This window comes from Protopterus annectens, chromosome 8.part0, assembly GCF_019279795.1.
Source record: "Protopterus annectens isolate FY-2018-M chromosome 8.part0, PAN1.0, whole genome shotgun sequence".
In the NCBI taxonomy this organism is placed as follows: Eukaryota; Metazoa; Chordata; order Ceratodontiformes; family Protopteridae; genus Protopterus; species Protopterus annectens.
In genome coordinates this window covers 1,672,831,294-1,672,845,461 of record NC_056741.1, presented here as the reverse complement: position 1 = coordinate 1,672,845,461, position 14,168 = coordinate 1,672,831,294, and the positions used below count along the sequence as shown (strand labels likewise).

Here is a 14,168-nt window from a genome sequence, read left to right as displayed (position 1 = left end):
CATTGCTTACTGTACTTATTTCCTTGTTTCACTTGAAAGAAAGTTACTGTTTGTCGTTTTTGCATTTAAGTTACCTGTAACACATTGCACTTAAGTTACCTGGCACTTGCTCACTAAAGCAATTATATAAGTCAGCACCAAAAATTAAAAGCACTACACCCTCACTCCCCACTGGCCCTGGTTTTCAATTATTAAGGAATTCCCAATATTATTCTAGCATGTCCAAAGGTGAGTTGTCAATCTTCTCTATGGTCCAGCTGGTGAATCTTGGAATCTTGAGGCAATGTTTCAACTGCCTCATGTACACAGACAACCCTCTCCTCCTCCCAACAAATTCCAACACATGTGAGAGATGCAACCATACAGCCAAACTGGAGGCTAAGCTCTCTCAACTCAGTACTGGCATAACCAGTCAGGAGGAGAAGGAAACCACACTCACTACAATTCCAGTCTCACATAGACCTACCACGACAGCAAACCAAACACATAATCACAAAAAAACATACTTGGAGGCTCTAAATAAAGATCTGCTGAAGCAGCAGAAACCTCCAAAGCAGACACCCAAGCAGCCGCTACCCCAAAACAAAACACGTGCAACACATATCTCACAAAGCCAGTGTGCCGAACAGTCACAGCCCTTAAGACTAAACAACACATCTGATACACTTGTAATAGGTGACTATCGTCAGGCACACTGACGTCCCGCTCACCAGGCTGAACAAGGAGTGGGTCACGGTGAGCAGCCTGTCGGGCGCTAGGATCTGCCACATAACACAAGCACTCAAATCACTCCAAGGCAAGTACAAATATGACTCTGTCATTGTCCATGCTGGTGTGAATGACCTGAGACGTACCTCCCTGGACTACATGAAAAGAGACATAAAGGAGCTCTCTGAGCATGTAGCCCAGGCCGGTATGACCCTGACCTTGAGTAGCATCTTACCCTCACCAAGAATGATGCCACAATATGAAGACAAGATGATCAATTTCAACAATTGGCTTAAGTACTGGTGTCATTCAAAGGGGATCCAATGCCTGTCAGCTTGGGATGATATGCTCGACAAGCCACGATGCTTCGCTAGGGACGGCTTGCACCTGTCACCCCTGGGCTTTCGGATATTGGCAAAGGCTCTTGCTACCCCCATAGTGCCTTTTTTAGGCAAGGCTCAAAAGACAAACCCACCTCCATAGGTATCACAAGGGATAAGAAACTAAGAGTAATGTTACTCAACGCCAGAAGTCTAAACCTAAAGATGCATGCACTCTAAACTCTCCTTAGCATGGAGAACATTGATATCTGTGCAGTAACAGAAACCTGGTTCAGGGCTCCTGAGAGCACCCCAGCACTACCAGGTTATACCTCATACCATGCTTTTCAGCCCCAAAACTTGGACCGAACCACAAAAGGGGGGGGGGAGTATCGATATTCATCAAAGATACCCACACCTCCAGGTTGGTGGCAAAGCACGAAGCATCAGAGACTATCCATGTGCAACTAACAGTGGGTAAAACTGCCTTCCAGTTTATAGCCTGCTACAGACCACCTTCCCACACCCAGGAACCCCACTCGGCCTTCCTGAGAACACTGGAAAATATGAAGGTCTCTCCAAACACCATTATATTGGGCAACTTCAACTACCCAAACATAGACTGGGAGCATTACTCTAGCTCCAACACCCTAGCCCAAAGGTTCCTAGAATTTATAAACTCAAATGCTATGGAACAACTTGTTACCACTCCCACAAGAGGGGAAAACATACTGGACCTGATCATCACCAACATGGGGACTCTATGCTCCAGACTACACGTGTATCCCTCACTGGTAAGATCAGACCATAAACTAATCTCACTGGATATTCACATCCCGATCCCACCCCCTGCCCAGAAAACCACAGTGAAAAACTTCTCTAAAGCCATTTCACACTCCTCAAAACTGAGGTGGAATCCTTCAAAGCCCCTGGGCCTGTGGAAAATACGGACCAGACCGCAGAATCCTTTATAAACGCATTCTATGAACACCTTCAGGAATGCATGGATCATGCGATCCCAAATAAAACCAAGACCCAATCCTCCAAAGGCAGACGTCCTGTCTGGTGGACCCCAGCCATAAACAAACTATACAATAGGAGGAGGAAGCTACTAAATGATAGAGCAAAATCACAAAAAGGGAAGGCATCACTGATCAGTATTAGCAAAAAACTACGGGCACAGATAAAATTGTCTAAGGCCAGCTTCGAGAGAAACATTGCACAGGACACTAAGGATAATCACAAGGCTTTCTTTAGTTATGTTAGGAACCTGGGTGGTAATTCCCAGATATGCTCAGAATTAGTCCAAAATGACAAAAAGTACACCGAACCCACAGGCATTGCCAACATCCTAGCTGACAGGTTCAGCACAAACTTCTCCCCCCCTCCCCACCAAAAGGGCAAATATCTATCCCAGCAGAGTGCTGCCCCCCTGACATCTCAGATGCTCAGGTAAGAGCCGCCCTCTCCAAAGCAAAAAACACAGCATCAATGGGACCAGACGGTGTCCCGGGCTGCGTCCTACATGAACTCCAAGAAGAGCTAAACCCAAACATAAAACTACTGTTCAGTCTCAGCCTTACTACAGGATATGTGCCCAAAGAGTGGCGTACAGCAACAGTGGTCCCTCTCCATAAAGGTGGTGCCTCAATGGATCCTGGAAACTATCGCCCCATAAGCCTGACTAGCTTGGTCTGCAAAGCTATGGAAAGGATCATCATGGACCTCATAAACAAAGATATTGGGGACCTAGAAACACTGGATCCTACCCAGTTCGGCTTTGTTAAGGGCAGATCCTGCCTCTTAAACCTGGTTGATTTCTTTGAAACAGTCACCAAGGCCATTGACGAGGGGAAGGTGGTCCACACAGCCTACCTGGACCTCGCAAAAGCCTTCGATACAATACCCCACTCGGGCATTATAGATAAGCTCACCTGCTTAAATATAAACCCCTATGTCACTAGATGGATTGCAAACTGGCTCAAGGACAGAACCCACATGGTTAGAATTCCTGGAGCCATGTCACACTCCAAACCAGTTACAAGTGGTGCCCCACAAGGCTCAGTCCTGGGACCTCTCGTTTGGCATATATTTCTCTGAGGTACAGGCCAACACGGAAGGACTGTGGCTGACCAAGTTCGCAGATGACTGCAAACTGGGCGCCATAATAGACTCTCGAGCCGAAACTAGCATCCTCCAAAAGGGCCTCATAGAAACAGACAACTGGTGCCAGAGCCATGGCCTCAAGCTAAATGCCAAAAAGTGTATAGTCACCCCCTTTGGCAAAAACAAAGTGCCGACAAATTACCACATAGGTGGTAATCCATTAAGTACAGAAGAAGTAATTAGGGACCTGGGGACCCAAGTTGATAGCAATCTCTCATTTGACAACCACGTGGCCAAAGTGGTTAGAAAAACATTTTATATAGCCCGCCTAATCATGAAGGGATTCACATCTAGATCAGGGGACGTCATCGTGCCTCTTTACTCATCCCTCATCAGGCCCATAATTGAGTACAATGCCCCTTTTGGGATGCACCTTACCAGACACCTGCAGCAACTGGAAAGACCCCAAAAGTACCTCACCAAGAGGATCAAAGGGCTCAAACAGATGCCATACGCTGCCCGGTTAAAGAAACTCCAGCTCTACTCAGTGGCATACCACCTGTTCAGAGGCGATCTGTGCCTGACGTATAAAGCCATGTCCAACCCGGAATTAATGGACATGCTGCACCTCAGAAAATCCAAATCCCATCGAGCTACGCGGTCGAGAGACTTGAACCTCAGCACTGAAATAAATAGGACATGTTGGAGGGACAGATTCATAACCCAGATTCTCCCTTCACTCTGGAATAAAATCCCAGTCCAGGTTAGGCAGAGTCCCTCACTGACTCTCTTCAAGAGGAATCTTGATGAGTGGATGGGAGATCGTAGGTTTACCCCGGGTATCACTTCTGTCTCACTGTTAGACAGAGGCACAGTATACTAACCTCGAAAAAGGGCATAGCAAAATAAATTTAAAATGGGTGGCGAAAGCCAAACACATTCTAGCTAGGCTTATAAATACCCTAGGGCAGATAGCCTAGTATGAACCTATGAACCTAAACAGTATTTTTCCCTCTCTTGGGGACATGCAAAAATGCAAATTCGTAAGTTACTTGCTGACCAAAGGAAACATAAGATGGTTCACCCTCAGGAACAAAAGGAAATGAGCATTTGGCAGTAAGATCTGTGCGCCACTGTACTTTTCTTTATCAGGGATAAATCAAGATGATTCTGAAAAATCACTCACTAGTGACTTATACAGACAAATCCAATCAAAAGTTTTAATGGACGGTGCAGTGGTACAACAGTTTGCGTTGACACCTCACAGCAAGAGGTTTGCTAAATTGATTCTCGGTTGGGATGCCTTCTGTGCAGAGTCTGCATGTCTTCTCTGCATTTGTATGGATTTTTTCCCACATTACAAAGACCTGTCTGGAGTGTTTCTCCCCAGGCCTCCTCTGAAAATTGGCTCATTCCAATTCAACTTTCCCGATAAACAAATGTTAAGTAATTAAATTTAAGCAATGAAACTGTTCGCATAAATGAACAAGCACTTAAAAACAATATGCAACAGCAATGGTGGGAGCAAATTGCGAATATAAAGACTGCTGCAAAAAGTGGAAGTTAATTAATGCAACCTTGATGTACCACAAGTCGTAGTATATTGAGCTGCAGCAATGCATAACTCAAACTAAGGTCAAAATATTTACTCACAAGGAGAGTATACAGGTGAAAAGAAACAGACACAGAGCCAAAGGCAAAAATAGATACTAGGGGCTTTGTGCATGAATGGCCAAAATACAATGAATAAGGAAAAAGTATAGGTGACTATACGGTTACCTTGAAAATTGAACCTGACAAAGTGACATGGGTAAGTGTGTGGAAAAAGCTGTCTCCCCTTCTCTATGAAAAGTTAGGTTCACACTTGAACAACAACTAGAGGCACTTACTTCATATATTTTAGATGATGGATCAAACTTCGCTCTTTCAGGAAAATGAATTTTATTCTCTTTTGATGGTAAAAACTAGAAAATAAAACAAAAAAAAAAATGTTAGTGCAGCTTGCAATACATCACATTCAAGATATCCTGAACTGAAGAAAAAAAATCAGTCACATTCTCTAAGAGGACCACAAAGGATCATGTTCTACACCCTCCATTCTGCATAACATGAACAGCTAACTTGAAGCATATACAAACATGTTTGTGCACTTTATAACCAGTGCTCAATGACGTGTTGCCTAGACAGCACTTATATGCACAGTAGTATCAGTGCTTTTGAAAATATTAACTACTAAAAATCAATGTTCTATGTTAGCAAGATTCAACACTAGTTTACCAAGCAGTACACATCATTGCTTTGCCTCATAATTAAAACAACTAGAACTCTGTAGTCTGACCAGTTAAAAACAGTCAAGAATATTTATTCTCTCTTCAGAAAAATGCCTAGGTATATGTAATCTTATTTCTAAAAATACATCTCATGGACAACTGACAAAAATCAATGGAAAATCATAACAAAGGCTAATAACCACTGCAAGGATTCTCGGTATTTGTTCACCATTGGCAAAAACTTGGAACTCCATGCCTCTTGCACTAAGAGCACAACCATATTCCAGAACCTTCCAACAGCAGCTAAAAGGCTACCTAACCTCTTAATGAGGCCACCCTTGCTCCAAACAATGGCGACTGCTCTCATTTCCCCTTCTAAGTAAAAAAATATACCTGAACTATGCCAACAATACTATATTCTTCCACCATTAATCCCAAAGTCTCTCTTCACTACCATTACCAGTTTAATATCTCCATACAGTATATCTTAACATTCGCCATCGCATTCCACCTTCCTACCTTTTCTCACTCTTCCAATCACCTTAAACTCTACATCTCCTCTTCTGCCTACTGGTGCCATGTCAGAATTTTACTTAACTGGCTTGTACCTAACAATCTTCTTAAAATAACTGTTGTTTATGCCATACATCTGGAAGCCTGTACAGCATGGAACTTACTTAACTTTTTTAGAAATTAAAAAAAAATACTATCATCTTTGTTACCTTTCACCATACTTTATAACTATAGCAATGTATATTTGTCAATTTCTGCATGCTGTCACTTTTCTACTTTACTGTGTTACCTTTTAAATGTATACGTCTCAATTACAATATTGTATGAACTGTAGAGATTTTCACCCTTGTCCACACTGAAAAGGGTAATGGACAAAATAGAAAAATCTTTTGTGAACTTCTGTCATAACAAAGGCATACATAAATTACTCCAATAAAATTTTTTTTTTTTGCAGTTTGTTTTATACATAAAAAGGTAATAATCCAGAAGATATCACTTTTTATGAATGCAAAACTAATTTTGCAAAGATTTCAAAAGTATTCTTAGTGAAACAATTGGTTTAAGAGGGAACCTTCTCTACTGAGGCAGTGATTGTGATTTGTAGAAGAAATTCACTCAAATCTGTCACTATCAGAAAAATTCAACCCTCGGGGGGGGGGGGCCATGACCAAGGTACATGGCTACATAATGTGCTGACTATACAAATTCCTCTGCCTAGTGAACCCAACCCGTCATCTTCATATACATAATTCCTGCAAATGAAAAAAAAATGAATGAGGATTTTACGCTTACATGGTTGATAAGCAATTTATACTGTTTCAAGTCTTTCAGTATTCATACAACAAGATACCTCTGCTCCAACCATCCCTGCACCAATCAAATACAAAACAACTCTGAAAGAATACAGTTCTGGATTCAAGAAGCCCGTCTTAACCTCAATGCAAGTACAAGGTTATATGTTCTCACTCCTGGTAATTCACTTCCAGTGGTATTGCCACCTTTGAAATACCATATGTACACAAAACTGTCAGCTTGAAATAGTGATGTCCACTGAACTCCTCAAAGTCACTAGTGGCATTCATATAACATTGTCTTCACATTAGCAAAGCAGAACTCCAAAGTTGAACAAAAGTAAGGACTTTATTGCATAGTAGTAACAATACTTCTGACCACTCTAGGGCTGGTACTAAAGAAGAAACTCTCCTCTTCTGAGTAATGTCTCCTCTGCTGTTTTCACCATTAATAAAATGCAATCAATCATTAAAATCAGCTATATGCTGACTAATCATTCAATCAACATCATTCTTCAGGTCTTTCAACCCAACAGGTTGAATGCAAAAATAATATAATGTAACCTGGCTATGCATATCACATACCATGCTTTTTCTTCCTCACTTAGGCCGTCTTTCAAAAACATTTATTTGGCATTACTCAACTTGCAAAGAACCCCAATTAGTCAAGTACGTGACAGGCATGTAGATAAAAACAAACACTTCACGGATCACCAGTAAAGCTAACTGAGCGCTTTTGTCTACTACTCAGTCAAGTCTTCATCAAAACAAAAATTTCATATTTTTTTTTAATAAAACAATAAGCTGAAATAAAATGATACAAGAAAAAAACACTAAGTGAAACGGTCAAACCTGAAGATGCAAAGGCATCCACAATAATTCAGCATGAATGGGGTATTCCCAGGTACTTTGCTGCTGTAAAGGAGAACCTCATGCAAACCTGCCAGTTAAAGAGCTTCCTGGTTGTCTAAATTTTTTCTGATACACTTATTGGAAGGCTTGGTAAGATAAAAAGCCAGCTCCTGAGGTTCTTTTCCCAGCCACAACAAACTCTCCTTGGCTAGAACCAGAGTCTCTTACAGTCTGAGGTACCTATAAGCCAGAATCTATGCCCTTCTCACTTACAAAAAGTGATGAGAATTAATGCTGGTCTCTTCCTTGAACGTTGCTATGAGGCATAGAATCAGCAAGAATGGTGGGAAGATAAAAACCCTTCTCTGCCATGCAGCTCATGTCCAAAGAGAAAAGTCAAGACACTTCAGCCACGGGGGTAGGGAAGTTCACTGGATGATAATAGTCAAACCAATGATGGGTCTGAAAATAAACGCAGTGTATAAAAACTAGTAATAAAATGTTATGGTCCTCACATGATCTCAGAGACCTATGCTGGATCAATGGGACAGGAAAGAAAATGGCTCAAGGATGACCAGTGGGGTACCTATTTTATTCATTGAGGGTTCACAAAAGGAACCCGTCTTCTTTGGGTTCACAAGAGCACGGGTGCTTCCAGACTGCCACAAGTACATCCTTCATCACTGGCACCATGGGTAGAAAATCAGTACAGTTCAGATGTATACTACTCACCTACACCTACCCTGTTGAGTGCTACCACCAGCTTGGAAATCAAGCACATATCCCAAAGTCTGCGTCCATTGCTATATTAAAAGCCTCTGCCTGTACTGGAGCAGCCTATCAACAGGAACCATCTTACCCTCTGCCCAGGATAGAAGAGTCAACAAAAGCTGCTTAATCCCACTCACCATATCCTACTCTTCCAATGCCCAAACCACTACTCAAAATTGTATCCCTCTTCACCACAGAGCTTCACAAAGTAGGTCACAGTTTCAGACAGTTACTAGGCATACTGTCAGGGAGAAGACTAAAAAGCCTAGTCCAATTTTTCCCAACTGCCTCACAATTCTGTCTGGTTAAACTTCTTCCTCAGGGTCACACAGCAAGTAAACTAAATGCCAAAAAATGTATAGTCATCCCCTTTGGGAAAAACAAGGTACCCACAAATTATCACAGACAGCAACCCACTGAGTACGGAAAAAGTAATCAGAGACCTAGGGACCCAAGTCGATAGCGACCTCTCATTTGACACCCACGTTGCCAAAGTGGTTAGAAAAACATTCTACCTTACACACCTCATCATGAAGGGATTCACATCCAGATCCAAGGATGTCATTGTACCCCTATATTCCTCCCTCATCAGACCCATGATTGAGTACAATGCCTCATTTGGTATGTACCTCACCCGGCATTTGCAACAGCTGGAGAGACCACAAAAGTACCTCACCAAGAGGATCAAGGGTCTCCAACATATGTCTTATTCTGCCAGACTAAAGAAACTTCAGCTCTATTCAGTAGCATAACGCCTGCTCAGAGGTTATCTCTGCCTGACGTACAAGGCCATGTCAAATCAGGATCAGATGGACATGCTCCACCTCAAAAAATCCAAATCCATCAGGACCAACGAGAGCTAAAGACTTGAACCTTGGCACAAGTATGAATAGGACATGCTGGAGGGATAGATTCATAACCCAGAGGCTTCCCATGCTTTGGAACAAGATCCCAGTTCATATTAGGCAGAGCCCCTCACTGACTCTCTTCAAGAGAAATCTTGATGAGTGGATGGGAGATCGTACGTTTACCCCAGGGGTCACATCTGTGTCACTGCTAGACAGGGGCACAGTAAACTAATTCTATTATATAAGGGGACAGTACAGTTTTGTACCTACCATAAATGTAGATGTCCGATAGATATGCAACTGCAGTCATAACATATGGGACTTTAACACATCTTTAGCATTAGCACCAAAAAGCTTGTTCTTTTCCAAGGGTGCGTCAAGAAGTTTTGCCTTAACATGATCTGGTAAAGGTTGTTCTTTTAACCATGCATGTCTACGAATGACCGCCCCTGTCATAGCTGCCCTACATGAAGCCTCCAATGCATCATATCCACACTGTAGAAAGTGATTGCTAACCTGCTGAGAATTATGCACAGCCTCCTGCAAAGACTTCCTATCTAAAGGTTCAGGAGAGGCCAATCTTTTCTGTAAATCATCTAACAGGAAATCCTGATATTGAAACATGTGAGAGACAATTGAGAGCTCTCATAGATAAAGTACTGGAGGTGTAAACCTTCTTCCCCCATCTCTCTAAGGACCTTGCTTCCCTGTCGGAAGGCAAAGGGTTTTTGGAGGTGGTAGCTGAAAACCCCTTTAGGCCCCTGGGAAATTGTTTCTAAATCAACAGCATGGGCCCTAAAGAAATGAGAATGGGTTTCTGGGACCCTATAGTACATGTCAGGCTTGACAGGAGCAGGAGGAAGAGTATCAGGGGTAACACTGGAGTCAGAGTATAAATCATCCAAAACATCAAGCACAGGAGGTATAGCTAAGGGTCTGTGTTGGGGCTTTTTAAGGAAGGTTCGAAGGCGCTTTCTGGAATCTGAATATTCCTGGCCTTGCCACTTAAAATGCTCCCTCATGGAATGCAGAACATCCCCAAAAGAAATATCCTCAGGAGGAGAGGCCGAGGGAATGGAGTCCTCTGCATCTGAATCCTCATAGGTCTGGAAGGGCTCTTCCTGGCTTTCGGAGTGAACAGAGTCCTCAGAATCTTCATCTGAAGGAAGAGGGTCAGAGGGTTCAACCCTGGGCCTCTTAACAGGAGGAGGCTGGGATCCTCTCAGGATGGGCCTGGGAACCTCTGATCAGGGAAATTAAATCTGCGGCCATAGACATGACTTGAGTTTCAGGAGTAGGCTGAGGTAAGGTTTTAGCAGTAAGATGCTTGGACTTGCTGGCTGCCTTAGCCCGTGTGTAGGCCTTGATAGACATGGACATGGGAGGCCTAGCAGCTCCACGTGCAGGAGTGACCTTATCAACAGCAATGGTCTCGGGAATTTCCTCGGTTTCAGTATCCAGAGGAAAATCAATAACTGGCGGAGTGGCCTCCGGTATCGGAGCTATCGGTAATGCGGTGTCTTCAGTTCGGAGCGGTGGAAAAACCGCCTCAGAGGGAACCGGGGCACTCGCGGTTAGTTTTGGCGTGGTGTCGGTGGAAGACGCGGGCCGAGGATGTCGGTCCCGGTCTTTTCGTTTCTTAGGAGTCTGCGTTGTCGGTTGTTCCGACGGCATTCTATAATCAAATTTTTCGCCGAAAAAGTCTTCAGCGAACTCCGCCCGGCGCCTGAGTGCACTTATTGAAGCGAACACAGGCGGCACAGGCCGAGACGCCGTGGTCTGGGCCAAGGCAAGGGAGGCAGTAAGAGTGGAAATCCTTATGAGGTATTTGTTTACCACAAGACAATTATTTACTTTTTCAGTAATTTCTGACATCGGCTGAGGCAAGAAAAGGTCCCCAACGGGGTACTTAGCTTTTTTGATGACTTCGGTTTCGAAGAATACAGGGGCTGACCGACCGGCACTTGTGAACTGCTTCTGCTTCGGGCACCGCGCGGCAAGAAAGACGGAAGATGGCGTCGGCTGATGCTTATATACTCCAGCCGCTCTGATGTCGGAGAGAAATGCGACATCAGCCGACGTCGGACCCAGACTTTGGAATCCGGCCGACCTAGGGCTGCCAGAGGCAGGACAACCCATATGTTATGACTGCAGTTGCATTCTTGAAGAACATCTGGCAGTTTAAAGCCCTAAGGGCCAAGGCTGCAGAAGTGTAAACCTTCTTACCACATCTATACAGCGCCCTGGAGTCTCTATCAAAAGGGGTAGGATTTTTAGCAGTTGTAGCCTTAATGTCCTTGGGCCCCTGTGAAATAGTCTCTGGATCCGCAACAGGATTTTTAAAAAGGAACTTCTGTGAATCAGGAAAGTACAGTTGTACCTACCATAAATGTAGATGTTCGAGTGTATACCCTGCTGCAGTCATCACACTTGGGTTATCCTGCCGTCAGGCGGTCCCCGCAGTCGGCCTGAATTCCAAAGTCTTGGTCCGGTGTCGGTTGCTGTCGCTTCTTCCCTGACGTCAGCGCGCCAGGAGTATACGAGAGGCATCCAATGCCATTTTCTTCAGTTTTTCCTGCCCTAGATGTCAGGTGCCCCCCCAAATGGTGGCCAGTAGATGGTACGAATAATAAAAAGTGTAGCATAAACAAAAAATTCCACCAACTATAAGCAAATACACCCCAAAGGTTGTAACAGATTTTAAGGTATAGAAAGGTCTTAGGTCAGAGGGGATGAAGGGAGGGTAACCTGGACTGCAGCAGGGTATACACTCAAACATCTACATTTATGGTAGGTACAAAACTCTACTATGTTCATCGTGTTACCCTGCTGCAGTCATCACACTTGGGTAGAATCCCAAAGCTAAGGATGGGAGGTGGAGTCAAACAGGGTTAGAGAAGGCTACAAGACCCTGGAAAACTGCAGTGGCGAAGCCAGCTCTGGTCTTAGAGGTAAGTGGTAATGTTTGGTGAAGGTGTGTACTGAACTCCAAGTTGCAGCTTCCAGAATATCCTTGGTTGGCACGCCCCTGAGGAAGGCTGTAGATGTAACTGCTGCCCTGGTAGAGTGGGGCCTTATGCTAGCAGGAACTGGTTTTCCATGGTGGGTGTAGCAAAAACGTATGCAATGTCCTATCCATTTGGAAATGGTCTGTTTTGAGATGGCTTTTCCTTGTGTTGCTGTAGCATAGGATACAAAAAGCTGGTCAGATTTTCTGAAAACCTTAGTTTTATCCAAGTAGTAACGTAGCTGCCTGTGAATGTCCAAGGAATGAAGGAGTCTTTCTCCTTTGTTCTGTGGATTTGGAAAGAAGGTGGGTAAATGGATGGTTTGATTTAGAGCCACACTGGATACCACTTTAGGCATAAAAGAGGGGTTAGTTCGTAGAGAAACTCTGTCTTGATGAAAAATGAGGAAAGGCTCTACTGCCATTAGTGCCTGAAGCTCTGAAACTCTTCTCGCTGAAGTAATTGCTAGCAGCAGGGCAGTCTTCCATGATATAAACTTTAAGTCATCTGAAAAAGCTGGCTCAAAAGGAGGTAGCGTAAATTTTTCCAGAACAAAGCTGAGGTCCCAAGTAGGTGTTGGTGCTCTCCTGAGAGGCCTAATGTTTTTGGCCCCTCTGAGAAACTGCCTTAGGAGTGGATGTGAAAATAAGGGAGGATCCGTGCTGTAGTGAGCTGAAATAGCTGAGGCGTGGATTTTAATAGATGAAAAAGAAAGCCCTTTGTGTAACATCTCAGTTAAATATTGCAGAATCTGAGGCATGTCAGGCTGAAGGTTATTATGGCCTTTAGCTTGGTTCTAGGCGCAAAACCTTTTCCATTTGTCTGAGTAAGCTTTCCTGGTGCTGGGCCTCCTGGCCTCCAGAATAACATCCATAACAGCTTGTGAGAGAGGAGCTGGCTGGTTGCTTAGGTGATTTGCCATGCAGCCAAGTTTAAGGTTTTGAGCTGGCTGTGTAGAATCTGATTGTCTTGCTGTGTGAGCAGATGGGTAATTTGTTGCAGAATCCATGGTGGGCCCTGGGCCATATTCCTTAATAGTGAATACCAGTGCTGGCGTGGCCAGTCTGGGGCAATGAGTATCATTCGGGGTCTCTCCATCCTGACTTTAAGCAGCACCTTTGTGAGAAGGGGAAATGGAGGAAAGGCATATACTGTCAGCATTTTCCAACTGAATGAGTGCGCGTCCACTTTCCAAGCTTGATGGTGAAAAGTCCTTGTGCAAATGCAAAATTTTGTTAGTTGATAGTTTTGGGGGCTGGCAAACAGGTCTATGTCTGGGCGCCCCCATTTTTGAGTTATCATTGCAAATACTTGTGGATCCAGTTTCCACTCGTGGGGATCCATGAAGTTTCTGCTTAGGTCATCTGCCAATGTGTTCTTTTTTCCTGGCAAGACTTGAGCCTGTAATTGAACTTGGTAAGCCAGTGCTGTGTTCCACAATGTCATTGCTTGCCTGCATAGAGGGTAGGAGTGTGTACCCCCCCCTTGCTTGTTTATGTACCACATTACTGTGGTGTTGTCTGTCCTTATGATAAGCTGTCCTGGATGTAAGAGGTCCTTGAAGGCTGTCAGAACATTTTGTACAGCTAGCATTTCTTTTTGACTGATGCGCAGATTCCTTTGATCTGTAGTCCATATGCCTTGAATGCACCGTCCTGCCATGTGTGCCCCCCAGGCATAGTCCGATGCATCTGTTGTCATAGTTTGCCTGGCTGGGGGTAAGGTGAAAGGGCTGACCCTTGTTGAGATGACATGCCTGTGACCACCATAGAAACTCCTGTTGAAGGCAGAGAATGACAGGTATCATTGTTTCCAAGCTGTGGCTGTGTTGAGTCCATACGCTTTTTAGGTACCATTGTAATTTCCTCATATGCAGTTTTGCAAATGGTATTAGTAGTATGCAAGACGCCATGAAGCCCAAGGCCTGCAGAATTTTTCTTGCAGGGAGTTGGGTCTTTGTCGTCATTGTTTTGAAGTATTG

At 43.9% G+C, this 14,168-nt stretch overlaps 1 protein-coding gene across 1 annotated transcript in view; it reads right to left on the bottom strand.

Moving 5' to 3' along the window:
• LOC122809594 (exosome component 10-like) overlaps positions 1 to 14,168 on the bottom strand; it is a 1,034,611-nt gene that overhangs the window by 607,698 nt on the left and 412,745 nt on the right. The window contains exon 9 of the mRNA XM_044081202.1: positions 5,024 to 5,098. Coding sequence (XP_043937137.1) covers positions 5,024 to 5,098 — 75 coding nt within the window. The remainder of the gene's footprint in view (positions 1 to 5,023; positions 5,099 to 14,168) is intronic.